The 27,665-nt window shown below is 44.7% G+C and overlaps 2 protein-coding genes across 4 annotated transcripts in view; both read left to right on the top strand.

Annotated features, from left to right (window-relative positions):
- The first annotated feature begins 591 nt into the window (after positions 1 to 591).
- LOC121167703 (glucose-fructose oxidoreductase domain-containing protein 2) overlaps positions 592 to 27,665 on the top strand; it is a 40,244-nt gene continuing 13,170 nt past the window's right edge. Inside the window, exon 1 of one of the 2 annotated variants that reach the window (XM_040997263.1) lies at positions 592 to 672. The gene's annotated coding sequence lies outside the window, so the exon portion shown is untranslated. Of the gene's footprint in view, positions 673 to 22,053; positions 22,142 to 27,665 lie in introns of those variants that run through there. The other variant, XM_040997264.1, reaches the window with a different exon arrangement.
- Positions 594 to 9,743, top strand: LOC121167701 (renin receptor-like). 2 transcript variants are annotated; one of them, XM_040997261.1, is made up of 2 exons: positions 594 to 672; positions 7,718 to 9,743. In XM_040997261.1, the coding sequence occupies exons 1-2, from the start codon at positions 629 to 631 to the stop codon at positions 8,913 to 8,915; spliced, it is 1,242 nt and encodes a 413-aa protein (XP_040853195.1). In that variant the 5' UTR covers positions 594 to 628; the 3' UTR covers positions 8,916 to 9,743. The 2 variants fall into 2 exon arrangements, with proteins under 2 accessions (XP_040853195.1, XP_040853196.1); XM_040997262.1 differs by lacking the exon at positions 594 to 672 and adding an exon at positions 6,091 to 6,865.

Genomic DNA, 27,665 nt, shown 5'->3' on the forward strand with positions numbered 1-27,665 from the left:
TGAAAAGCAGAGATCTTACACCTGATGGCTCACTGTTTGCATGTCCCTAACAGCCAGGGCCGACCCAGGCCAAAGCCAGGTGCTTGGAGCTCCACCCAGGATCCCAATTGCCTGGCAAGGAACTGGATCCCAGATGAGGCAGCTCAAAGTCCACCAGACCCTCATATGGGATGCGGGCGTTACCTGCCCTGAGAACTGGTCTACAAAAACAGGTCATTGCTTAACGTTACATGCCGATGACGGCCAAGCACAATGCCCAGATGCTTCTCTTGATGCCAGTTGGTGGACTCTGCAGATAAGTAGCTGAGAAACCTCGGATCACCACAGTCAAAACCGCCAGGGTCGTCGGAATCCAAGGACCAACGCCTCTCAACAAGTCCAATTAGGCTCCGCCCCCAATAGCGAGCATGCGCAACTCCTGCTCTAGGCCCCTCCCACCACGGGCTCGCCCCTTGTCACCGAACATGCGCAGTTCTTCCTCCGGCCCGCCCCTCCCTTTTCCAGAACCCCCTGTTCCTTAGAAACGAGGTGGCGTGTTCCCGACGGCGGCGAGCTCGACCTCGGTGCCCGCATATCCTGCCAGCTTCTTTCAAGGCAGACAGGTGGTCCCCGAGGTCCGTCCGGACCCATGGTCTCCCGTACGGCGCAGGGTGAGCGATGCCAGCGTGCCAGGTGAGAGGCCGCCCGAGGCGGCGGGTGAGGGCGAAGGAGGGCATGGCGCGGCCGCCGGCTCGGCCTCCTGCGCCGCCGCCGGCACCCTGGGTCGCAGCCGTGGAAATGTTGGGCGGGAGGCTGGAGGGGACTTTTCTGACTGCTGGCGCCCGCGCTCCGTTTGAGTCTCCCTCCCGGTCCCAGAAATAACAGCTGTCCGTTTGCTCGGAGAACTGGAGGATTTCGGATCCCCTGAGGACCTCGGGCATGAACTTTTCCCTGTAGAAACAGGGCAGCCTAGGTTCCCCCGCCCGGTACGGAACAGACACCCTACCTGTGTGTGGAGGAAGATGTCGAAGATGCGGAAGCCTCAAACAAAGGGCTCGTACGGTAGCGGGTCCAACCTCAGGATGAGACGGGAGTGTGAGGGGGTGCATCTTTGTGTGAGACGCTGATGTTCAAGTGACAGGTGGGCGGTCGCCTCTGCCGGCCTCTAAGTGCCCTCGTGGCGCGTTTCCGTGGTCCTTGCCTGATTTTGAAGCTGAGAGAGGCAGCAGGTGGACTGGAGACAAAAGGTGAGGAAAGGTATACTCTTCGAGGCCTTAATCCATTTTGAATGAGAAGGGAGGAGGGGGCCCAGGAGATGAGGGGGTCACCGACCCTCCAACTATGGCAGGGTGGGAAAAAGGGGAGAGACTAGCCAAGTTTACCGCAGCATTGGGTGGTGCCAGAAAGGTTAGAAACCCGTGTGTGGATGCTCATTGTTCTGAGTATCCTGCCAGTTAGGATAGAAGGTAGTGCCCTCCTCAGAAAGGCCACAGCCAGGGCCAGCCCTCCCTGTGGGATCATCTGTGAAGGGGCACAAGGACAGCCCCCAGAAGCCGAGTGTGGTCTTTCAGCGCTTACAACCCGAAAGGGGAGATGCTTAAAGTGCTGGGAGTTAGAAGAGATGGTTGTCTTTGAGGCAGGAAAGCTAGATTCAGTCTTGATAAAGTCATTTCCTTCTGAAAAGCTACACCGGAAAACAGAAGAGTTTGAAGGCCATTCATTTTAGGGAAGCCTGGAAAACTCAGCCTGCTTTTAAGCTGGGAGAATCTGGCTGGACTCTGGTGGCCCTTTTCAGCAAGCCTGTTACAGATGTAGATCCTGTTGTGGGAGACATTCTCTTCTCACCTGGTTGTCTCATTGCCTCTGGAGAGTGACTGATCTATGGCTATTTTGATTTTCTAGGAAAATTCAGATTTAGTTTGATTTCTATAGCAGTATTAGAACCTATGAGTCAAGTTGTGGGCTTGATGGGACTCATTTTCAGGGTATAATTAATTTGGCAACAGGATATTTTTCTTCCTGCTACAGAGGAATAGAGAAGAGTGAAAGTATGATCATGTGAATAAGTCACATCACTCTAGGGAAGATAGCTCAGTCTTAGGCTCATAAATCACTGCCAGCCCAGAAGTGAAGATAACCACGGCTGTACATTTTACTGACTTGCATGTCTGAAGTCATTTTGTGTAAATACTGGAAGGGGCATAATAGGACGTTATCGAAAGTGTCATGTAATCTGTGGTGGAAATGTCAGTACGTTAAGTAAATTGTCAGGAAATCTTTATGACAAGTGTCACATTCTTTGTAGAAATCCTCTTTAGTGTCAAACTAAAGGGCAGTAAGACAAGTAGGCCCAAATCAAGGTCCGGTGAACAGGGAAGCAATTGCTGTCTATAGAACTTGATGAGATGCAGGAAGGTACCTTGAACGTAGGCTGAATCTGAGCTGTTGCAGAAGACATTGTTTAAATGGGGCAGCAGTATGTCCCATGGAGTTGTTTGTGTTTTGTGAGATGGGACAGCTAGAAAGATACTCTCAGAGAAGAAAGGTGGACTTAGAGAGAACTCTCAAAGTGTTTAGTTGCTATGTCAGTGAAACCTTTGACAAATAATTACTTAACATCCACTCCATTTTCTGGGTCAGTGGAAGATAACAAATCTGTCCTATAATGAAATATTCAACAGTATTTGATAAGGTCAGCCATGAGGAAGCTTTACCAGATAAACCGGTAATGCTCACAGGATCTGCTTTCACTGAACTGATTATGTAGTTTTACCATGAGAGAAGAAATTAGATAAGGATGCATTATCTTCTGATGAATCTGAAACACAGAGGTTAGTGTTAGAAAGCATGAGACATTGGGAAGACTACTAACTTTGAGAAGCAAGAAAAAAGTATCTTTCTGATGCTTGAGAACCCATTTGTACGTGTTTACAGTAGGGAATCTGCTTCTCCTAGAAAAAAAGTCAATGGGAAGTTTGTTGTGTGTGAGAATTTGTATATGATATATAATAGAGGGGTTGGCATTATGAGCTAGCAGATTGAGCTATTACACCAGCATCCCATTTGGGTGCTTGTTTGAGTCCTGACTGTTCCAGTTCCAGTCCAGCTCCCTCCTAATGCACCTGGGAGAGCAGAAGAGGATGGCCCAAGTTCTTGGCACCCCGCACCTATACCAGATGAAGCTCCTGACTCCTGTATTCATCGAGTATCAGCTCTGGCCATCATGGCCATTTGGGGAGTGAACCAGCAGGTGGAACATTCTCTGTCTTGCTCTCTGTCTCTCCTATTTCTGTAACCTGAATTCCAAATAACTAAATAAATCTATAAAATATAGAATGAAATATTTTTCTGACGCACAAAGCTGATACTTTTTTAAACAAAATAGGTATCTAGTAAACTTGAGTTTAAATGTCCAGATTACTTAAAAATTAGAAGTCGGGGTTTTAAAAAGTGAAAATGAGAACTACCTGAAGTACACTTAAGTTCACAGAATAGGATGCTGAGACAGACCTGCAAGTGATAAGACTTCCCCACACTCTGACGGCCCGCTTATGGATTAGGATTAGGTCAAGAATGAGCTCACTGAAGTATCTTCTCTTCCAGACAAAGGAAATGAAAAATTTCTGTCTCATGATGATGAGACTAAACAATTAGAAAATAAGGATTCAACATTAAGAAGAAAGACATAAAGGCTTCTGTCTAAATATACTTGAACCTTGCCTTTAAGCACTTGTCCTCTTTTTAAGATTTATTTGTTTAAAAGGCAGAGTGACAGAAAAAGGGAGAATAGACCTTGTATTCCCAAATAGCTATAACAGCCAGAGCTGGGCCAGGCCAAAGCCTGTATCCAGGTCACCTGTATGGAGAGCAAAAACCAAGCACTTTTTTTTTTTTTAAATCAAGCACTGCCTTCCCAGGGAGGCAGGCTCATTAAGAGGAAGCTGGATCAGAAGTAGAGGAAACAGGACTTGAACTGGCACTCCAGTATAGGATGCAGGCATTCCAAACTGCAGCTTAACTGGCTTTGCCACCATAGCCCCAAGCATTAGTTGTTTAGTTCCTGCTCTGTTGGTTCTCAGTGTGGCTTGGTAGTGTTTAGTTCTGTCCTAAATACTGTTGGTTCTAAGTGTAGCCATTGCTAACATGCATCCTGTTTGAGACACAGGCTAGTCTTGGGATTGTTGGGAGGCTAGCTCATTCTGCCACGCCACCTATCAGAGCTGTTCCCAAAAACTGTTTGTCTGAGTTTTGTGCTCTATAGTGAAGGATTAAGAGTAAAGGCTTTGGGGCCCGGCACAATGGCGCAAGTGGTTAAGGTCCTCGCCTTGCACACCCGGGATCCCATATGGGCGCCGGTTCTAATCCCGGAAGCCCCGCTTCCCTTCCAGCTCCCTGCCTGTGGCCTGGGAAAGCAGTCGAGGATGGCCCAAAGCTTTGGGACCCTGCACCCACGTGGGAGACCCGGAAGAGGCTCCTGGCTTCGGATTGGCACAGCACCGGCCATTGTGCTCACTTGGGGAGTGAATCATCGGACGGAAGATCTTCCTCTCTGTCTCTCCTCCTCTCTGTATATCTGCCTTTCCAATGAAAATAAAATAAATCTTTAAAAAATAAAAAGGAGTAAAGGCTTTGAAAAAATGGAGCTGAGTACTGAATGCAGTCTTCTTTCCTGGGCTAATACAGCTGTGCTACTTTCAGACTGGCAGTGTTCAATTTCTCATAAGCATAGATAACTGTAAAAATAGAGAAATCCAAAACATTTCTACTTGGCATTACTGTATCACTTTAAACTCAAAAACTTTTATTTTTTTTTTTCCCACATAGTTTACTTAGATGATACCTTGGGGAAATCATAGTTTTCTGAATCTTTTTTTTTTTTTTCAAAGGGAAAGAGAAAGAACTTTTATCCACGGTTTCACTCCCCAGATGGCCACAACAGCCAGGACTGAGCCAGGCCAAACCCAGGAGCCTTATCTGGGTGTCAGGGACCCAAGCATTTGTGTCATCATTCCATTGCTTTCCTAGGCCATTAACATGGAGTTGGATTAGAAGTGGAGGAGCTGGAATATGAGCTGGCACCCATGTGGGATACTGGCATTGCTTTATTCATTACGCCTCAATGCTGGCCCTGACTATGATTTCTTAGCCTGTATAATTTACAACAGAAAACAAAGTAAAAAGAATATAAGCATGTAATCTTAGAAAAATGAAAAGATGGCGACAGATGTTCATATATATATATATGTATATATATATACCTTTTTAAGAATTATTTATTTTTATTGGAAAGGAAGATCAGATTTATAGAGAGTGAGAAACAAGGATTTCCCATGTGCTGATTCACTGCTCAAATGGCCTGCAGTGGCCAAAGCTGAGCCAATCCAAAGCCAAGAGCCAGGAGCTTCTTCCAGGCCTCCCATATGGGTTCAGGGTCCCAAGGGTTTGGGCCATCCTCAGCTGCTTTTTCTGTCCACAAGCAGTGGAGCAGCTGGGACCTGAATCAGTGCTCATGTAGGATCCTGGTGCTTGCAAGGTGACGTGGTGGTCGTGGAGCCATTGTGCCAGATTCATAAATCTTCCTTTAAAAAAATAAGGGGGTGGGGAGTGTTAACTCAGCATACAAAATTGTGTATAAAATTTTGTCACAAATATCAAATAAATGTAAAAGCAAAACTAAAAATTTTAAAAATACTTTTTCTATAATGTGTGGATATTGTAAAAATAAACACCTTTAGAAGTTTCTCGCTGGTAATAAGTGATATTGAAGTGATGTTGAATCCTTCTTTTTGAGGATTTTCAGTTCACCTTTTCTTAGTCTAGTAGACTTGGTTTGTTAGTGGGGAAAACTATGGCAGGGACTATGTAGCACCAGTGTTTCCTGTCTCAGGTACAGAGAAGCACGCAGAAATAAAGTTACCTGGATAATGAATTTCTAAGTGTATAATTAAAAGGTGACTTACATATTTTATGCTGCTTAAGAAACTGCATTTTGTTTGGTGCTTTATGGCATTTTTTGTAAACTTCTGTTTGTTCTCATTTTATTTGAAAAGCAGAAGGAGACGAGGATAGAGATCTTCCATATACTAGTTCACTCCTCAGATGCCCGTAACATCCAGGGCTAGGACAAACCAAAGCCAGGAGTTTAGAACTCAATTGAGATCTTAAAATACTGGAGGTATAACCTGCTACATTAGCTGGAAGCTGGATCAGAAGTGGAGGCAGAATTAGAACCAGGGAGTCTGAAATGGGAAGCAGGTAGTGACTTAATTGTTGAGTCAGTACCTTTTGCCAACAGGTGGTTTTGATCCTGAGAGTCCCTTTGGTGCTGGTTAGTAGATAGCATCTCAGAGTATATTGAAATAAATATAGGATGTTTCATGTGTAAGTGGCTTCTGCAAGCTATGGTGCCTCTTGCCAGGCCATGTTTCATCCCTGTGGGTGCTCCTCTGCAGTGGCTCTGGGAGCATGTGAGGTGATGTTTTCCGGTCTGGCATCTTCTGATTGTCAGGGAGTGGGAGGATGCTAGAACAGTCATACCTCTTGTTAATTCTTGACCGTTCTACAAACTAAGGTGTCAGGGAACCCAACTTCTGTTTTGGAGCATTGGGGAAAATAATTTTATATAGCCTTCCCTATCTGTTGGTGTGTTCAGAATAAGTCAGTATACTTCACTTTAAGAGTTATTTGCAAGAAAAAGCACTCCCATTCTCTGATTTCACTCCCCTAATGCCTGCAAGCTGGGAACTCAATCTAGATCCACATATGGATTTCAGGGCCCCAACTATGTGAGCCATCACCACTGTCTCCAAGGGTCTGAGTTACTAGGAACCTGGACTCAGAAGCTGAAGCCAAGGATTGAATGCAGATGCTCCAGTGTGGGATGCAGGTATGCTAATTGGCATCTTAGTTGTGCTACACTACATGCCTGCCCCTAAATCTTACTTATTCATTAAAGATTTAGTTGTTGTTATTACAAAGGCTGATTTACAGAAACGAGAAACAGAGAAAAATCCTCCTTCCACTGGTTCATTCGCCAAGCTGCTGCAGCAGCCAGAGCTGAGCCAATCTGAAGCCAAGAGCCAGGAACTAGGATACAGGGCCCAAAGGTTTTGGGCCATCCTCTATTGCTTTCCCAGGCCACAAGCAGGGAGCTGGATGGGAACAGGAGTGGCCAGGATTAGAACTGGCACCCATTGGGATCCTGGTACTTGTGAGGTGATGATTTAGCCACTGAGATATCGCACCCCCACTCCCCATCATAATTAAATGGCCATTTTGGTTCCCTATCCCTGGGCTTGCTCCTGGTCATGTTAATTTCAGTTATGATTTTTTGTTTCTCCTTCCTTCAGTGCTTAAATTCTTATATTGTTAGTCAAAGAATTTTTTTGTTTTTTAATTTATCTTAGATTATATAAAAGGCAAAGGGAGAGATCTTCCATCTGCTAGTTCACTACCCAAATTCCTGCAACAGCTGCAGCTGGATCAGGTAGAAGCCAGGTGTTCAGAATTTAGCTGGGTCTTCCACATGGGTGGCAGGGACCCAAGCACTTGAGCTCACACCTTCTGCCTCCCAAGATGTGTATTAACAGGAATCTGGATTGGAAGTGGGGTAACTGGGGCTTAAACATTTACTCTTATGTGGAATGTGGCTGCCCCTAATAGTAGCTTATCGTGCTATGCCACCTGTCTGTCTCCAAAGAACATTTAAATAAATTTAAGTAATTTCTAAATTATATAGGAGAGCTGTCCCCGTGGAAGCGACGAAGGGACTGGCTCTGAGAGTTGGAACGAACTGGAGCGTGTCACCCCTTCATGCAGCAGTGGTCACTCGTGTCTCGTGGGCTTGCTGTGTTGCTCTGCACCGCTGCAGCTGCCGCAGCACCATGACTGTGCTCATCGTGCTCCTGTCCATGCTGGTCGCAGGTGTCGTGGGGAATGAGTTTAGTGTCTTAAGATCACCAGAGTCTGTTGTTTTCCGCAACGGAGGCTGGCCGATACCAGGAGAGCGAATCCCAGATGTGGCTGCACTGTCCATGGGCTTCTCTGTAGAAGACGACCTTTCTTGGCCGGGACTGGCAGTGGGTAGCCTGTTCCACCGGCCTCAGGCTACTGTTATAGTGACGGTGAAAGGAGTGAACAAACTTGCTCTGCCTCTGGACAGTGCTATCTCATACCCATTGGAGAATGCAGTACCTTTTAGTCTTGACAGTCTTGCAGATTCCATTCATTCTTTGTTTTCAGAAGAAACTCCTATAGTTTTGGAGTTGGCTCCCAGTGAAGAAAGAGTGTATATGGTGGGGAAGGCAAACTCAGTGTTTGAAGACCTCTCAGTAACGTTGGGACAGCTCCACAATCGCCTGTTACACAATAACTCCATCCTCAGTTCTCTTCCCCTCAATTCTCTGAGTAGGAACAATGAAGTTGACCTACTCTTTCTTTCTGAACTGCAAATGTTGCATGACATTTCAAGTCTGTTGTCTCAGCAGCAGCATCTAGCCAAGGATCCTTCTCCGGATTTGTATTCCCTGGAACTGGCAGGTTTGGCTGAAGTTGGGAAACATTATGGGGAAGACTCTGAGCAATTCCAAGACGCTTCCAGGATCCTTGTGGACACACTGCAGAAGTTTGCAGATGATATGTATAATCTTTATGGTGGGAATGCTGTGGTAGAGTTAGTGACGGTCAAATCATTTGACACAGCCCTTGTGAGGAAGACAAGAGCAATCCTGGAGACAAGACAAGAGAACCCAGCAACTCCCTACAACCTTGCATATAAATATAATTTTGAATATCCAGTGGTTTTCAACATGATACTTTGGATCATGATCGCCTTGGCCTTGGCTGTGATTGTCACCTCTTACAATATGTGGAACATGGATCCTGGATATGATAGCATCATTTATAGGATGACAAACCAGAAGATTCGAGTGGATTGAACTTGGCTTATTTGAAACTTTAAAAGGTTTAGAAATTGGTTGTTTTATTAAAATACACCTTTTAGTGTGGTTTAAAGTGGATAGTGTACTTTAAATTTATATATAAAAAAGCAAATTTTGTTTTGTGTGTGCCTGTGGGTTTTCTTAGAATAATAGTATTGGTATGAATTTAATTGTGTAATATAGATTCCATAATATGCTCAAATACTGTGACATAGCCACCTAAAATAGCTTTCTCCTTTAATAAAGTCTGAAATACACATTGAATGAAATGTGAAAGAGTGACCTTTATTATTTATGTTAGAAAATGCACTGAATTTATTAGAGAAGCTGAATTTATTAGAGAAACTTATCAGTGTTTAACTTCCACAGAAGATAGAGAAATTTCATGTTTAGGTGATTAAAACTGTGAGCCATTTGTACATGTCTTAGTTTTATGTAAATACTCCTGAAATGAGAGAAAAGGGTTTTAACTTAGTGCAGTCCCATAATATGGATGTGATTGTACAGTCTCTTTGTTCTGGAACTGTCTCTGATGGACAAGGTAGCTGGTTTTTAACTTTTGCATCTGTGATGAGACCAACTTTGTGGTGTTTAGATGATTGTAGTTACACACACAGAAACAGATCTTTGGGAGACAGCTTGAGGCATGAATATAAAATGTTTTCAGTAATTATTCACTTGTAATATTCCTGTGATTTGTGGCAGTTTCATTCTATAGAGTACTAAGTGGAAGTGAATGATTTCTACTTCTCCTATGAAAGTGAACCAGTTTCTGGTAAGAGTGACAAAGAATGATTCCAAAAATCAACAATATAGGACTGTTTCAAAAATATTTTGAAGTGTGAGTTCTTTATGTTGTAGCAGATTTCCCTGTTGCACATTAGTGAAAGCAAAAGCGTAGTGTGGCAAAGGCTGTGCTGAGACCAGATCATTTTACATGACACATTTAGCAACCAGAAGATTGCTAAGTCACAGCTGGTGGTGTGGTATATAGCCCTAATGGTAAGCAGTTTTCTGTGTACTTGTTTGCAGAAAGAAGGTATGCAGATGGAAGACTCTAGACAAAACCAGTTCCTGGGGAGGTGTTTAACCTCTCCAGTAGTGCCCAAAGGCCATGTGACAGAGAATTAGAGAATACTGATGGGCACCCTCAGAATACCATACCCTGGGCAGATATTTCACCTAGGGATTAGATGCTGGTTAGGATGCCCGCGTACCCAGGTCAGGGTATCTGACTTTGGCCCTCCCCCAGCCCTGGCTGTTGCAGGCATTTGGGAAGTGAACCAGTGAGTGGATCCCCACTCTCCCTCACTGTCTCCCTTGTTTCTTTAAAGAAAAAAAAATGAACAAATATCTTGCCTTAAATCCAGGAGGAAGGTAAATAGGTGACCCAGAGTGTTTTTTGCTGGGTTCAACATAGTGCTGAACTTTAAGGTGCCATTTGTGGTGCTGGCATTCAATATCAGTTTATCAGAGCCCCAGCTGTTCTGCTTCCAATAGAGCTTCCTGCTGATGCACCTAGGTAAGCTCAAGTGCTTGGGTCCCTTGGCACCCATGTAGGCAAACTGGATGAGGTTCTTGACCCAACGTTGGCCTCATTTAGCTCTGGTTGTTGAACTATTTGGAGACTAACCCAATGGATGGGAGATTTCACTTTGCTCCACTCCCCTCCGCTCCCCTCCCCTGTCCTCTGCTTCTGTTCCCTCTGCTCCCCTCCCCTCCGCTCTCCTCCTCTTCCTTCCCCTCCCCTCTTTTCCTCTTCTTCCCTTCCGCTCCCCTCCCTTCCTTTCCTCTCCCCCCCCTCCTCTCCTCTCCTCTTAATCTTTCCTTCTTATTCTTTGTGTTATTCTACTTTTAAAATAAGTAAATAGACCCAGCTGTCCCACTCTTAGGAATATGCCCAAAAGAAATTAAAACTACATATATGAGAAGGGGATCTGTAACCCTATGATTATAGCAGCAAAATCTACAATAGCAAAGACATGGAAAGATGCCAGGTGCCGATCCAAAGAGGAGTGGCTAAAGAAACTGTGGTACTCTACTCCATGGAATATTATTCAGCCATTAAAAAGAAGGAAATTATGCAATTTGGAACTAGATGGTCCCAACTAGAGACCATTATGCTCAGTGAAATAAATCAGAGAAAGAGAAATACCATATGTTCTCTGTAATGTAAGGAATCGATCATGCAGATTGGAATGTATAGTGGTGGAGTAATGGAGAGTATCATATCCAGATCTGAAGATACAATGCAGCATGCGTCTGTACTTCCAAACAAAAGATGGACTCCTGCTGAAAGTGTTGGATATATCTAGACAATGGAATGGATAATAGACTGTCTGACATTGTCTGTACCAGCAATGTTGGGGCACACTTAAATAACACACTGTTGGAATTGTAACTCCTTATGAAGAGTTGTGACATTATGGGAAAAATCAGTTGGGGGATGGAAATCAGGGGAAGGGGAATCCCAGACTATACATTATATATGCATTGTATATATTGTACAATAAATTTCAAAAATAAAAATTAAAAAATAAATAAGTCTTAAAAAAAAAGACGTAAATAAGCAGTGGCTAAGTCTTTGCCTTGCAAGTGCGAGAATTCTATATGGGTGCCAGCTTGTGTCCCAGCTGCCTGCAGCCGGGACGAACTGGCACATGTAAGGTGAGGACTTTAGCCACTAGGGTACAGCTCCAGGCCCCAGTAAATAATTCTTAAAAACAGAAACAAGGTGTCTTATTCTGCTAAGAAATGACTTTTTATTTTCTTTGGTAAAGATTTATTAGTTATTTGGGGTTTTTGTTTTTAAATCAAGAACCTTCTTTTTTTTAAGATTTATTTTATTTTTATTACAAAGTCAGATATATAGAGAGGAGGAGAGACAGAGAGGAATATCTTCCATTCACTAATTCACTCCCCAAGTGAGCATAACGGCCGGTGCTGTGCCAGTCCGGAGCCAGGAGCCAGGAACTTCCTCCAGGTCTCCCACACAGGTGCAGGATCCCAAAGCATTGGGCTGTCCTCAACTGCTTTCCCAGGCCACAAGCAGGGAGCTGGATGGGAAGTGGAGCCGCCGGGATTAGAACTGGCGCCCATATGGGATCCCAGCACGTTCAGGGCAATGACTTTGCTGCTAGGCCACTGTGCCGGGCCCAAGATTTATTAGTTATTTGAAAGGCAGAGTTATAAAGAGAGAGGTAGAGACACAGAGGTCTTCCATGCACTGATTCACATGCTAAATGGCTGCAATGGCCAGATTAGGGCCAAGAGCTTTTTCTGGGTTTTCCACATGATTGCAGCGTTCATCCTCCATTGCATTCCCAGGCACATTAGCATGGAACTGGATCAAAAGTGAAGCAACTGGAACTTGACTAATGCCCGTGTGGGATGCTGCAGGTGATAACTTCACTTCCTACATCACAGCACCAACCCCTAGGAGCAGAGCACTTACAACCATACCATAGGTGGGAAGTGCCTCCAGTCAAATAGGTTTGCCCACTGAAAATTGTTTCTCATCATAATAGCAACTCACTGTCTTCTTGGGACCACAGGTGAAGTCAAAATCTGTCACACAGCTCTCTCTAGAGGTAGCCACTTTCCCATGTGTCAGGGACTGGTGTGGTTTACCTTGTGAATGAAAGGCAAAGTAGAGTCTCTTCACCACTTGCCACCGTGAAGGATCGCAGAGCTCCATGTTCCCGTGTTAAAGCAGTCCTTGGTGTTCAGCCACAGGTGTGGCAAGAAGTGGAGACTGTCCACTCCATGGACCTCGTCTGTTTGGATTACTCCTGTGTGCCCCAGCTCCTGGCCTAATGCCTGGCTCATTGTGGCATTAAAAATACTGGGGAATGAACGAGGAAAGAACTCTGGGGACTGGATATTGTGCCATAAAAAGGATTGGAGGAGCACAGCAGGAGGTTCATGTTTAAAGAGTTCAGGTTGGGAGGAGCTGGTAAGTCACCCAGAGAAGAATTTCCAGGAAAGTGTGGAGCAGGGTGTGGGGACTGCAGGCAGGAGTTGGGAACTGCTGGCATGGAAGACGTGGTGAGGTTGACAAATGAGACAACATCACATAGGAAGTGTGTAGGGTTGAGACCAGAGTTCTCAGCTTGGTGTCACTGGTTAAGCAATATTAGAAAAATAAAATGTTGTTATTGTCATATTTTAAGGAACAGTAGACCTAATATAGTTTCCCCCATTACAATAATCAGCTAAAGCTTTTAAATAGGTACTTCTCTGGGTGTTAAATTTGCTTCTCTTTTATGACCCGATTTAGCTGGCTCTTTGGTAGATTGGCAGTTACGCTTCATGGAACAGGTCATTAGGCCTGTCATTAGTGTTCCTCATGGGACACTGTGTGGAGAGGTGGATGGATTGGGGGGGGGGGTGGAGCCTGTGTCTCTGCTGAGTCCATGGTGGCTACCTCACAGTTCACTGCCATGTCAGCTTGGAAAGATGGTGGTCAGCCTGTCTTTCATTGGTTTTGTATCTGTTTTTGTTCTCAGTGGGATGTTGTAAATCTGTAACCCTGTCATAGAGTTAGTGTAGAGACAATCAAAGTAAAGACATATTAGCAAAGAGCCAGATTGGAAGTGGGGCAGCTGAGATTGGCACAAATGCCCATATGGGATGCCAGTGTCATAGGCAACCTGAGGTTAGAATCCAGGAGCTTCATCCAGGTCTTGCACTTGGGTACAGGATCCCAAGGCTTTGGAACAACATCTATTGCCTTCCCAGGCCACAAGCAGGGCGCTGGGGGGAAGGGAGGTGGCCAGGATACAAACTGGCGCCTATATAGGATCACGGCGCATGAAAGGCAAGGACTTCAGCTGCCAGGCTACTGAGCCAGACCCCACAAACTGGTTTTTAAAGACATTGGGCAGCTGTGGTTTTTGTTACTCAAACTACCACTGTCAGAATTTTTATCATTATTCAATCCTAGAGTGTGTTTAGGGCCTTTCTCGCAAGCCTTACTAAGAAAATTTATTTATTTATGTATTTGAAAAGCATAATTACGGGGGGGGGGATGAATAGAAGGGAGGATTTACTCCCTAATGGTCACAACAGCCATGACTAGATCTCCTGCATGTGCAGGGGCTGAACACTTGGGCTATCTTTTTGCTTTCCTAGGTGCATTAATAGGGAGCTGAATTGCAAGTGGAGCAGGTGGGACTCAAACCACTGTACATATGGGAAGCCCACGGTACAGGCAGAAGCTTTACCTGCTATACCCCAGTGCTTCCCCACAAGGAACTTAATTTAAAAATATTACAGCTATGTCATTTTTAAAGAGATTTATTTATTTTTATTGCAAAGTCAGAGATACAGAGAGGAGGAGAGACAGAGAGGAGGAGAGATAGAAAGATCTTCCGTCCTAGGATTCACTCCCCAAGTGAGCGCAACAGCCGGTGCTGTGCCAATCCAGAGCCAGGAGCCAGGAACCTCCTCCAGGTCTCCCACGCAGGTGCAGGGTCCCAAGGCTTTAGGTCGTCCTCGACTGCTTTCCCAGGCCACAAGCAGGGAGCTGGATGGGAAGTAGAGCAGCCAGGATTAGAACCAGTGCCCATATGGGATCCTGGTGTGTTCAAGGTGAGGACTTTAGCCGCTAGGCCACCATGCCAGGCCCCAGAATATCATTTAACACAGCTATAAATAAAACTGATTTTATCCTGTTTCCTGTCCTTTACCTTTATAACATTTATCTTGGGTTGTAAAACTGCATGTAGAAGTGTTTATTTGATGGTCTTATCTCTCCTGGTAACTATACTCCATGCAAGCAGAACCTTACCAAAGTAGCCTATCTTTTGTCTATGTCTTTCCAAGTTGTATTTTTAAAACTTATTAATGAATCAATTTGCATGAAACATAGATATCATTTTTAAAGGATTATTTATTTTATTGGAAAGGCAGATTTACAGAGAGAAGGAGAAACAAAGATCTGGTTGGTTCATTTCCCAAGTGGCCACAACAGCTGGAGCTAAGCTGATCCAAAGACAGGAGCTTCTTCTGGGTCTCCCACATGGGTGCAGGGTCCCAAGGTTTTAGGTCATAAGCAGGCCGTAAGCAGGGAGTTGGATGAGAATTGTAGCAGCCAGGATATGAACTCATGGCTGTATGGAATCCCAGTGCATGCAAGGCAAGGATTTTAGGCACTAGGCTACTACACCAAGCCCAGATGTCATTTTAAAATTACATTGAGATGGAGCAGGCATTTGGCCTAACAGTTTAAATGCATACATCCCTCATTGGAGCACCTAGAGTTTATAGCTGGCTCCAGATCTTCGTTTTAAACATTTATTTGTTTATTATTTGAAATGCAGAATGACAGAAAAAGAGTGAGATAAAGAACTCTTCTGGGGCCCGGCGCAATGGCGTGGTGGTTAGAGGTCCTCGCCTTGCACGCCCGGGATCCCATATGGGCGCTGGTTCTGATCCCGGAAGCCCCGCTTCCCATCCAGCTCCCTGCCTGTGGCCCGGGAAAGCAGTTGAGGATGACCCAAAACTTTGGGACCCTGCACCTGCGCGGAAGACCCAGAAGAGGCTCCTGGCTTCAGATTGGCATAGCATCGGTCGCTCACTTGGGGAGTGAATCATCGGACGGAAGATCTTCTTCTCTGTCTCTCCTCTCTGTATATCCGCTTTTCCAATAAAAATAAAAAAATAAATCTTTTAAAAAAAAAAAAGAGCTCTTCTGTCCCCTGGGTCACTCCTCAAACGCCTGCAACAGCCAGGGCTGAACCGCACTAAAGCCAGGAGCCTGGATCTCCCGAGCACTTGGACCCCCTTCCCTGCCTTTCCAGGCCTGTTAGCAGGGATGCTGTCATTGCAAGTGGTGGCTTAATGTGCTGTACCATAACAAGGGCCCCTTGCTTCAGCTGCTGACTCCAGCTTCTTGTTGATGCTTATCCTGGGAGGCAGCTCTGATGACTAAAGTGATTGGGCTTCTCCCACCCAAACAAGAGACTTATGCCGAGTCCCAAGCTCTGCTGGGCCCAGCCTTAGTCCCTGGGCCTAGCCTTAGTCCTTATGAGCATCTGAAGAATAAGCTGGTGGATAGGAACTCTGTCCCTCTCTGTCTCTCCGATTTCTTTGCCTCTCAAAAAAATTAACAAATTTGAAAGAAAATTTAGCAGTTATTACAAATAGTAAGGTAAAATGTAATGAAGGACCTGAGTCACTAACTAGGGACCTGACCTCAACTCTGACCACAGTGTTGTATTTTAGCATCTCTTCTATTAGGATAGAATTCCTGGGGTGGAAGGGGGAAATTACCCACAGAAAAATGTTATTCCCAAACAAATATCTGCCTCTTGGTGAAAGATTTATTTATTTTTATTTTAAATGTTGAGTGACAGAGAAAGGGAAGAGTCTTTATCTGCTATTTCAGACCCCAAATGTCCTTAACAACCAGAGCTACACCAGGCTAAAACCAGAAACCTGAGGCTGCACTCACCCACATGGAGCTCCCAGGTGGGTGGCAGGGCCCTAGGCATTTTAGCCATCATTTGCTACTTCCCAGGCTTATTAGTAGAAAGCTGGATCAAAGACAGAATAGTTCAACTCAAACTGGCACTGCAGTATGGGATGTGAGCATTCCAAATGGCATTTTAATCTGTCGCATTACAGTGTCCAACCCCTAGACACTTCTTTTGATGCTGGCCTCTGCATATGTTCAAGGGGGCAGACAGACCTGATGGCACCTAAGAGGCAGGAGGGCTGCCCTGAGGAGTCAGTGACCTTGTAGGCTGCTGCTGCTGGGAACCAGGGCTAAGGGACAGGGCCTGTGGCTAGCCTCATAGAGAGAGGCCTTTGGGGTACTGTAGGGACTGGACCTTGTGTGCCAATCCTCATGCCTTCCTCCCCCATATCTGGATTCCCATCATATCTTGACTTAGAGCCACCATGTAATTTGCCAGCATAAGGTGATAGATAAGTCCTCCATGAACTCTGCCTTCCTCAGTATGAGTTGTTCATATGCAGTCAGAACTTTGTAACCCAACTAGTCACCCGAGGTGACATTGGTTAGGGAATTGCACCACAATCACATACCCTCAGTGAGTGGCAAAACTGCCTGTCCAGGCCACCACACCCTCACTCAAAGTTCCTTCCTCCAAAACTTACTTGATATCAGTCATTGTCTCTATGTTGACAATATTCCCAAGAGTAAGCTCAAATAATTTTTGTTTTGTTTTAAAACAAAAACTTCTGAAAATGAGACCTTACTAACATCTTTCTGAAACTGTTATTATTATTATTAAGATTTATTTATTTTTATTGGAAAGTCAGATATACAGAGAGGAGGAGAGACAGAGAGGAAGATCTTCCATCCAATGATTCACTCCCCAAGTGACCACAATGGCCGGTGCTGCACCAATCTGAAGCCAGGAGCCAGGAACCTCTTCCAGGTCTCCCACATGGGTGCAGGATCCCAAGACTTTGGCCCATCCTCGACTGCTTTCCCAGGCCACAAGCAGGGAGCTGGATGGGAAGTGGAGCTGCCAGGATTAGAACCGGTGCTCATACGGGATCCTGGTGTGTACAAGGCGAGGACTTTAGCCACTAGGCCACCATGTCAGACCCTAAAACGGTTTTTTTTTAAAGGTTTATTTTGTTTTGTTTGAAAAGCAGAGTTACAGAGAGAAGGGAAGAGAGATTTCATCTATTGCTGACTCACTCTCCAAATAACTGCAGTGACCAGGACTGGACCAGGCTAAAGCCAGGAGCCAGGAACTCCATATTGGTCTCCCAAATGAATGGCAGGAACCTAAGTATTACCTCTCGAGGCATGTTAGCAGAAACTGGATCAGAAGCAGAGCAGTCAGGATTCAAACTGACAGACATGGGGTGCCAGCATCATAGGTAGTATCTTTAACCACTATACTATAGCGCTGGTCCTTAAAACAAGAAACCTTTTGGGCTGGCATGATGGCATATCAGGCTAATCCTCTGCCTGAAGTGCTGGCATCCCCCATGGGTGCCAGTTTGTGTCCTATCTACTCCACTTCCAATCTAGCTGCCTGCTTATGACCTGGGAAAGCATGGAGGGATGGCCCAGGTTCTTGGCCTGTACACACAAGGGAAGCCTGGAGGGGATTTTCGGTTCCTGGATTCAGATTGGCCCAGCTCTGGCCTTTGTAGCCATTTGGGGAGTAAACCAGCAGATGGAAGATCTCTCTCATCTCCCTCCTCTTTCCTCTGTAAATCTGCCCTTCAAATAAAAACAAAAACTTGTCACATAACCATTTGGTTTGATTATAAGACTGAATTTGCAAGTTATGAATGGATTTTTTTGCCCTTGTGTATAACTCACTGTGATTAAAAACTGTAGTGTAATTTACATGTAATTATTTTATTATACCAATAATTAATGTATATCCAAATAAATGCACAGATGCTAAGTATTCCATTCAATGAGCTGTGACAGTTGTGTCAGCGTGTAGTCGTGGTGCCCTACGAGTCACTCTGGAATGTTTCCCTGGGCCCTTGCTGGTCAGTTTCTTCACCACCACAGGTCCTCCACCTTCTGACTGCCTCTCTGTTCATGTCTGCTTCAAGAAATAGAATCTTACCATATGGATTTGTTTATTTTTTTAGGATTTATTTATCTCTCTTATTTGAAAGGTAGATTTTTACAGTGAGAGGAGATATTAAGAGTGCAGGCACCCAGCTAACTCAACCCATGGCCATATGCCCATGCCAATAGCTAATTCACTTGTATTGTTTTACAATATTCTGTTGTATAATGGTACCATAATGGATTTATTCATGATGAACATTTGAGTTTGTATATTGATATATATTGACTTATTTATTTGAAAGTCAGTATGATAGAGAAAGTTAGTCCATCTACTAGTTCACTCACCAAATAGCTGCAGCAGCCAGGGCAAAACACCATCCAGATACCGCTCACGAGGGGCAGGGTTCCAGGCATCTACACCGTCTGCTGCTTTCCCAGCACATTAGCAGGAAGCTAAAGTCAGAAGTGAAGTAGTTGGGACTTGAACTACCTCAGCCCCATGCACCTAAAACTAGTTCCTAATAAGGTATTTTAATGAACAGAAATTCTTTTACATGTTGAAATCCAGTTTATTGGGGAATTAGGTTGTTTTTCTTGTGTGTGTTTTTGTTTGTTTGTTTTTGTTTGATCCAAGAAATCTTTACTTACTCCATGGCCTCAGAACTATTGTTTATGGTTCTGGCTTTTACATTTAGGCCTTTGATGCATCTCAAACTGATTTCTATACATACAGTATTAAACAGTTGTCCAGGTTCCAAGGTTGCCATATGGATATTCAGTTATTACAGAACCAATTCCTAAATTGAAATGGAAACTCCTTGGATTTGAGTGTCCACAAGTACATAAATTAACCAACAACTGCTTCCCTGCAAAATGTAATTATATCCCGGTGATAATTTCTACTGAAATGTAAAAGTTTATTGGCAAATAATTTTAAATGTTAAATTATCATTCATTGTTAACATTAAAATATTTTAAATATATTTTTTAAATTCCTGGGGTTGGCATTGTGGCATCAGGTTAAGTTATTGCTTGTTATTTCCGTGTCTCATGATACAGTCCTGCATGCTCCTGGGAGAGCAATGGGTAATGCCATCCATGGGGCAGATCCAGGTGGAGCTCCTGGCTTTAGCCTTGCCCATCCCTGGCTGTTGCAGGCATTTGTGGAGAGAGACAATGATGAAAGATCTCTCTGCCTTTTAGATAAATAAAGTCTTTTAAAAACTGAGCCAATCCGAAACCAGGATCCAGTTGGTTCTTTGAGGTCTGCCACATGGGTGCGTGATTTTAAGGCTTTGGGCCATCTTCCACTGTTTCCCAAGCCATAAATAGGAAGCTGGGGGAAGTGAAGTAGCTGGGGCATGAATCAGTACCCAATTGGGATCCCAGCACATATAAAGTGAGAGTTTAGCCGCTAGGCTGCTGTGCTGAGCCCAAATAAATCTTTTTTTAAAAAGATAATGTTAACATGTAACTTTACATCCAAAAATGAATAAATAATCATTATACGAAATACATTAAAAAGAGAGACTGAGGTTAGTGGGCAAGAGTAAGTACAGAAAAGTAGAATGGTCAGTTCTTACTGAGTTGTGTGCCCCTGGTTTGTTTGAATTGCTTTTCTAGGGCCTGAGAACCAGCAGGTGACCATGCTGTATTCCGTAAGCTCTAAGGTAATTGTAAGGTGTTGTGGAGCAGGGGAAAATGCCAGATGATACACTGTGCAACATTTCTAAAATCAGCTTATCTTACTTGTTTGAAAGAGAGAGAAAGAGAGATGTGTCTGCAGTTTTACTCCCTGAACACCTGCAGCAGTCAGGGGTAGGCCAGGCAGAAAGGCCAGCAGCTGGGGTCAGGTACTTGAACCTACTGTCTCTCAGTTGTGCGTTAGTAGGATGCTGTGGCCAGGAGCAGGGACCTGAACCTAAACATTAGAATAATGATACAGGTGTCATCAGCAACATCTTTTTTATAATTTGGTTATTTTTATCTGAAATGCAGATTTTTACAGAAAGGAGAGAGAGAAGGATCTTTTATCAACTGATTCACTCCCCAAATGGCTGTAATGGCCAGAGCTGGGCCAATCCAAAGCTGGAACCTAGAACTTCTTCTGGCTCTCACGTGGATGCAGGGCATCAAGGACTTGGACCACCGCTTCTCTGCTTTCGCAGTCACATTAGCAGGATGCTAGACCAAAATTGGAGCAGCTGAAAGTTCAACCAGCACCCATATGGGATCCGGTATCACAGGCAAAAGCTTAACTTACTATGCCACAGCATTGGCTCACAAGCAAGATTTTTTTTTAAGTTTATTTATCTTTATTGTAACGGCAGGTTTACAGAGAGAAGGAGACACACAGTAAGATCTTCCATCTGGTGGTTCACTCCCTAGATAGCCACAATAGCCAGAGCTGAGCCATTCTGATGCCAGGAGCTGCTTCTTCTGGGTCTCCCATGTAGGTGCAGGATCCCAAAGCTTTGAGCTATCCTCTGCTGCTTTCCCAGGCCACAGGGAGGGAGCTGAATGAGAAGTGGAGCCGTCAGGACCTGAATCGGTACTCATATGTAATCCTGGCACTTTGCGAGCAGAATGTTAGCAAATTGAGGCACTGCACCAAGCCTCACAAGCAGCATTATTAACAGCTGGGAAAAAACTCTCTGCTCCTGTACATTTTTATTCCAGTTTTTAGAAGGTGAGTAAAAATACACTAGCAGTGTTTGCGCCCTGATGCTAATAATTAGAAAACAGTAGAACATTTTGTCAAACAAATGATCCTTGAGCCCTTAAAAAATTGGTAAACATTGAGAAGAATATGGGTTTATAAAGGACATGATCTCACAAATATTTATTAAGATATAAATCTATTCTAAGTGCTAAAAACTATAAATATTTTGTTGTTGGCCTTGAGGAAGATAATGGTTATTTCTGGCTCTGTGTGTTAACAGTATGCCTTTGTTTTTGCCTAAGCTTGCTTACTTTTTCTTTCTTTCTTTCTTTTCTTTTTTTTTTTCCTTTGAGAGAGAGAGAGTGAGAGAGGTCCAGACCAGACAGAGAGATCATTCATCCCCTGATTCACTCAGCAAATGCCTGTGGAAACAAGCTGGGAATGGGCCAGGCCAAAGCCAGGAGGCCAAAACTTCATCTAGGTCGTTCATGTGGGTGACAGGACACAGCTATTTGAATAATCAGACTGCTGCCTCCATTGTGCACACTGGCAGGAGGCTAGGATCACAAGCAGGCCTGGTACTGCAGTCCAAGCATGTGGGCTGCATGTGCCCAAGTTCTGCCTTAAATACTACGCCAAACACCTACCCCATATTCAGCATGTTTTTAGTATGTATTTTTTAAGTTGGTTGTTCCAGAAAAGTGTCAAATATAGATGCCATTTATTCAGTTGTGAGTTGTGCATTTTTCAAATATTTATTTATTTACTTACTTACTTTTTATTGCAAAGTCAAATACACATAGTAGAGGAAGAAACATGGAGGAAGTTCTGTCCAATGATTCACTCCCCAGGTAGCCAAAATGGCCTTGAGCTAAGCTGATCCGAAGCCAGGAGCTTCTTCCGGGCCTCCCACCTGGGAGCAGGTTCCCAATTGCTTGGCAGTCCTCAATTGCTTTCCCAGGCCACAAGCAGGGAGCTGGATGGGAAGCAGGACAACCATGATCAGAACCGGCGCACGTATGGGATCCTGACATATGCAAGGTGAGGACTTTAGCCACCAGCCTACTGCACTGGGTCCGAGTTGTACATTTTTTTTAGAAGATTTATTTTTATTATTTTTTCATTGGAAAGGTGGATATACAGAGAGGAGAGACAGAGAGGAACATCTTCCGTCCGATGATTCACTCCCCAAGTGAGCACAACGGGCCGATGCTATGCCAGTCCGAAGCCAGGAGCCTCTTCCGGGTCTCCCACGCAGGTGTAGGGTCCCAAAGCTTTGGGCTGTCCTCGACTGCCTTCCCGGGCCACAGGCAGGGAGCTGGAAGGGAAGCAAGGCTGCCGGGATTAGAACCGGCGCCCATATGGGATCCCGGGTGTGCAAGGCGAGGACCTTTAACCACTTGCACCACCGCGCCGGGCCCGAGTTGTACATTTTTTAAAAAAGATTTATTTATTCATTTATCTATCTATCTATTTATTTATTTATTTACTTTTATTGCAAAGTCAGATATACAGAGAGGAGAAGAAACAGAGGAAGATCTTCTATCCAATGATTCATTCCCCAAGTGACTACAATGGCTGGTGCTACGCTGATGTGAAGCCAGGAGCCAGGAACCTCCTCCAGGTCTCCCACGCAGGTGCAAGATCCCAAGGCTTTGGGCTGTCCTCAACTGCTTTCCCAGGCCACAAGCAGGGAGCTGGATGGGAAGTGGAGCTGCTGGGATTAGAACCAGTGCCCATATGGGATCCTGGCGTGTACAAGGCAAGGACTTTAGCTGCTAGGCCACAGCACCAGGTCCCCAAGTTGAACATTTTTAAGAAATGATTTATTTATTCAGAAAGTAAAGTGACAGAGAAAGATTCCCACAGTAGTTACCCTATGTCAGACCAAGACCAAAAATTTGAAACTCAAGTATTCTGTGTGAGTGGCAGGGACTTGAGTACTTGGTATGTCTTCTGCTGCCTTCTTAAGGACGTTATCAGGAAACTGAATTGTAAGTGGAATAATCAGGACTTGACATGACATTCCAACATGGCACGTATGTGTCCCAAGTAGCAACTTAATCCACCATGCCATGACACTCACACCAAGTTGTGCATGTTATGTAGCCTGTCATCCTGTTGGGCAAGGGCAAGTAGGAACCAGGAAAGCTCTGTGAAACTGCAGTTACTTGAAATATTTAGTTCAGAAAATTTTGATGAGGGCCTATTTCCTCATCTAGAACATGAAGGTAATGTTACCTGCTTCAGAACTTTATAATAATTTAGAATTACACCTATAAAGCACTTGACATACAATGTATATTCAAAAATATGTGTATTAACTGTTAAAAAAAAAAAAAAAAACAAGGAAAATCCTGGGGCAGGAATTGTGATGTAGTAATGGTAAACTATTACCTGCAATGGTGATTTCCCAGATGATTGACAGTTCAAGCCCAGCTGTTCAATACTCTGAATCCAGCTCCCTGCTAATGCATCTGGAAAAGCAAGAGGGCAGCCCAATTGCTTGGATCTCTGACCCCCAGGTAGGAGACCTGCGTGAAGAATCTGGCTCCTGGCTGTGGCCTGACCCAGCCTGGTCATTGCAGCCATTTGCGGAATGAATTAGCAAATGAAAGATCTTTTTCTGTCTCTTTGCAACTCTGTCTTCCAAATAAATCATTAACTATAGATAAATAAATAAATGAAATACAAATCCCGACAATATGCCTGGAGATCTCTTTACAAAATCCCAGTATTGGGCCTGGCGCGGTGGCGCAGTGGTTAAGTCCTCACCTTGCACGCCAGGACCCTAGCTTTGGGACCCTGTACCTGTGTGGGATACCTGGAAGAGGCTCCTGGCTTCGGACTGGCATAGCGTCAGCCATTGCACTCACTTGGGGAGTGAATCATCGGACGGAAGATCTTCCTCTCTGTCTCTCCTCTCTGTATATCCGCCTTTCCAATAAAAATAAAATTAAAAATCAAAAAATATATATATAATTTTATTTTTTTAATAATATTTACATAGTTGATTATGGTGGGAAAGGTCAAGGATTAGGGGAAAATGGGTGAGACCATTGTTTCCACACCTTCCTCCTCTTCTCCCTGTGTGTGAGGGAAGAAGGAAGACAAGGGAAGAAGCCACACCAAAGCTGCCCAACCACCTCAGTACCTGGAAATGTTGAAGAGCCACCTGATGTCATTCCAGAGTCCCACTGTAGAGCATATTCTGAGGGTTCTGCTGAAGTGATTTTGATACTTCAAACATGCTGTCAATCTCGCAGATCCAGGAATGAGGAAATTCTGCCAAGGTCTGTTGATTGACATAGTCCACCTTAGAGTCTCCATTTACCCAGAAATTTGCTGTTGAGCTTCGCTGGGGTAGTTGACCAAATTGTTCTTCTGCCCTCCTTCCTGTCATTGTACCAGATGTCTTCTGCAGGCTCCAGTGGGCTGCCAAATCCTCCCCGTGCATCTGGGTATGCACTCGACTGCTCTATCTTACAGCTACTCTGCTTCTTATCCATCTCCCTTATGACTTAGGAAGGCAGCAGAAGGTGGCACAAGTGCTTCGGCCCCTGGCATCCATGTGGGACTCTGAGTTGAGTTCCTGGCTTCTGGCTTTGTCCTGGCCCATCCCCAGCCATTATGGCCAGCTGGCAATCAAACTAACAGATGGAAGATAATTCTCTGTCACTGTGCTTTTCCAATAAACAAATTTTTAATGAAGGGATTATTTATACTGGAGTGAGCAGTAAAGATAATCTAAAAGGGATGGTGAATCACCTAGGGACTGATGACAACAGCTGGTAGTGTAACCACTCCTAGCATAGTGGGGGAAGGGCAGGCCTTACTGGACTTAACAGCTATGGCTGTGGGACAGGGTTCCTTGATAAGAGATATGCCCGTGGTAAAGGAACATGCTTCTATCAGAACCACATCCTGGCAGAGAGAGAGAGAGCAAAGAGTAACCTTCTTCCGGCACTCAGATCTCTTCCTGTGCCTTTCTGTTTGAATCCAGAGGAAAGCCAGATGGCTGCAGTCCAGGCCCCCAGGGATTGATTTGTTGACTCCTGAGACATAGAGCAGGTCATAGAAGCAGGCAGGGAAGATGGTACAGACATGAGGACTGAGCCCACACACCTGTCTAAGTCCCGATCCCCTAGATTAGCACATGGTGCTATGAGCTCTGGCTCCTACAAGCCTTTGCAGCTTATCACCCTCTAAGTTAGGGCCCAACATCTCTTTTTATGTCCTATAGCCACTTGTTTATTTTTTTCTAATTTTTTTTTTTTAAAGATTTTATTTTTATTATTTTTTCATTGGAAAGGCGGATGTACAGAGAGAGGAGAGAGAGAGGAAGATCTTCCGTCCGATGATTCACTCCCCAAGTGAGCGCAACGGGCCGATACTATGCCGATCCGAAGCCAGGAGCCTCTTCCGGGTCTCCCGCACGGGTGCAGGTTCCCAAAGCTTTGGGCCGTCCTCCACTGCCTTCCCAGGCCACAAGCAGGGAGCTGGAAGGGAAGCGGGGCTGCCGGGATTAGAACCGGCGCCCATATGGGATCCCGGGGTTGCAAGGCGAGGACTTAACCACTTGCGCCACCGCGCCGGGCCCTCCTATAGCCACTTGTTAGGACCTCATTAAAGGCTGACATCTGAACAAGTCAATGTTGGGTTAGTGTAGGACCTGAGACAAGCGGTTTTAACAAACCAGAATGCAAGAGGAACTTTCCTGACTCACGTTTGTCACCAAGAGTGAAGGAAAAGCTGCTTCTACATGCACGTGTTCAAAATGATTGCTTTTATAGAGGCTCAAAGAAATGGAGTAACCTGCTCTAGGTTTCTTTCTCTCTCTTAAATATGTATTTATTTTTATTGGAAAGGCAGATCTGCAGAGAGTAGGAGAGACAGAAAAAACTTGTTTGCTGATTCACTCCCCAACTGGTTGCAATGGCCAAAGCTGAGCCAATCCAAAGCTAGGAACCTCTTCTAGGTCTCCCATGTGGGTTCAAGATCCCAAGGCTTTGAACCATCCTCTACTGCTTTCCTAGGCTACAAGCAGGAAGCTGGCTGGGAAGTGGGGTAGCTGGGACATGAACCGAAACCTATCTGGGATCCCAGAACATTCAAAGCAAGGATGTAGCCACAGAGCCATCACCCTGGCCTCTTGCTCTAGGTTTCCTACTGGTTGTGGCAGGTCTTCATCACACACTATCTGTGGAACCCTGGAGAAGTCCTCAAGCGTGTCTAAACTCTCATTTTCTCATCTCTAATGCAGAGTTACATGGAGACAGTCTGAATGTTGCCTGGCCTGTTACATTCACTTTGTGATAGCGCAGAACAGTAGCCCAGTACTCTAGTCATGGATAATATGTTTCTTTAGTTATTCCATTTTAGATGCTTACTGTTAGTTTTCCTACTTACTTCTGGTATTTGGTAGTGTTTTTTGTGAGTTAAGTAACCTTCCTTAAAATTATTTTCAGTAAAATAGAGTATGAAGAAACACACTGGGGCCAGTGTCATTTTGGCAGGTAGAAGTGCTGCCTGCAATGTTGGCATCCAATATGGGCATGATTCATGTTCCATTTGCTCCACTTCTGAGCCAGCTCCTACCCATAGCCTGGGCAAATCAGTGAAAGACAGCCCAAGGATCTGGGCCCTTGCCAGCCGTGCTGAAGACCTTGATGAAGCTCTTGGCTCTTCGTTAAGCCAAACCTACCCCAACATCATTGTAGCCACTTGAATGAATGAGCAAGTAGAAGATCTCTTTCTCTCTCTCTTTCTCTCTCTCTCTGTAACTCTGCCTTTCAAATAAATAAATAAACCTGGGGGAAAAAAGGATGACCTAGTAGTGACTGACTATGTGCCAGGCCCTATAATTCCTGCTTTGCAGATACCAACTTGTTTATTTCTCAAGCCCTTTATGAAATAGGTACAACTATCGTCATTTTAATGAGGAAATAAGTGGAAGCCTAGAATGATAGAAACTTGCCTGAGGTCACCCAGCCAATAAGCAGCAGAGCTGGGATTTGAACCCTGAGCAAAGTAGTCCAAGATTCCACGTGGTTCTCACTTCTTTGTTATCTTCACAATAACTTGTGGCCTTGTCAAATCATGAGTATCCAGTCCTACCTAGCCTCTCCCACCCTTCACCTTGACTGTGGTGTGTGTAGTTTTTTAGAATGCCCATAACCTCGGCAGGCTGGGTCTGGGGAGTTCTTTATAGGCATAGGCGGGATGTATGCAAAGATGTTAAGGACAAAGAGTGTACAAAGGTTTCAGGGATGAGAAAAGGTGACCTCTGAAATAAACAAGGACATGCAGCTTGAGCAAGAAGTGTGGTGACTGAGCCTGCCTAGCTTCATGCCATCTGGCTGTCTCAGAAGCAGCTGATGCCCCTTTGTGAGTGTTGATGAAGCCACCCTCTGAGTCAGTGGCAGGGAAAAGGATGTTATGAACAATTCCTCTAATGATCCTGCTGTTTCATGCCTCTGGTGCTTAACTATACAAACACCCAGGTATAACTAGGTTGAGAAGGAATGCAAAGTGATTTAAGAGGAAATGTGTTCTGGGCATGAAG

Source organism: Ochotona curzoniae, unplaced genomic scaffold, assembly GCF_017591425.1.
Source record: "Ochotona curzoniae isolate NIBS_2020 unplaced genomic scaffold, NIBS_Ocur_1.0 patch423, whole genome shotgun sequence".
In the NCBI taxonomy this organism is placed as follows: Eukaryota; Metazoa; Chordata; class Mammalia; order Lagomorpha; family Ochotonidae; genus Ochotona; species Ochotona curzoniae.

Bases quoted from the DNA above. Each gene is read 5' to 3' on its own strand.
- LOC121167701 (XM_040997261.1), top strand. From the start codon at position 629: ATGGTCTCCCGTACGGCGCAGGGTGAGCGATGCCAGCGTGCCAG. The intron at 673-7,717 runs GTGAGAGGCCGC...TAAATTATATAG, and splicing joins GAGCGATGCCAGCGTGCCAG to GAGAGCTGTCCCCGTGGAAG.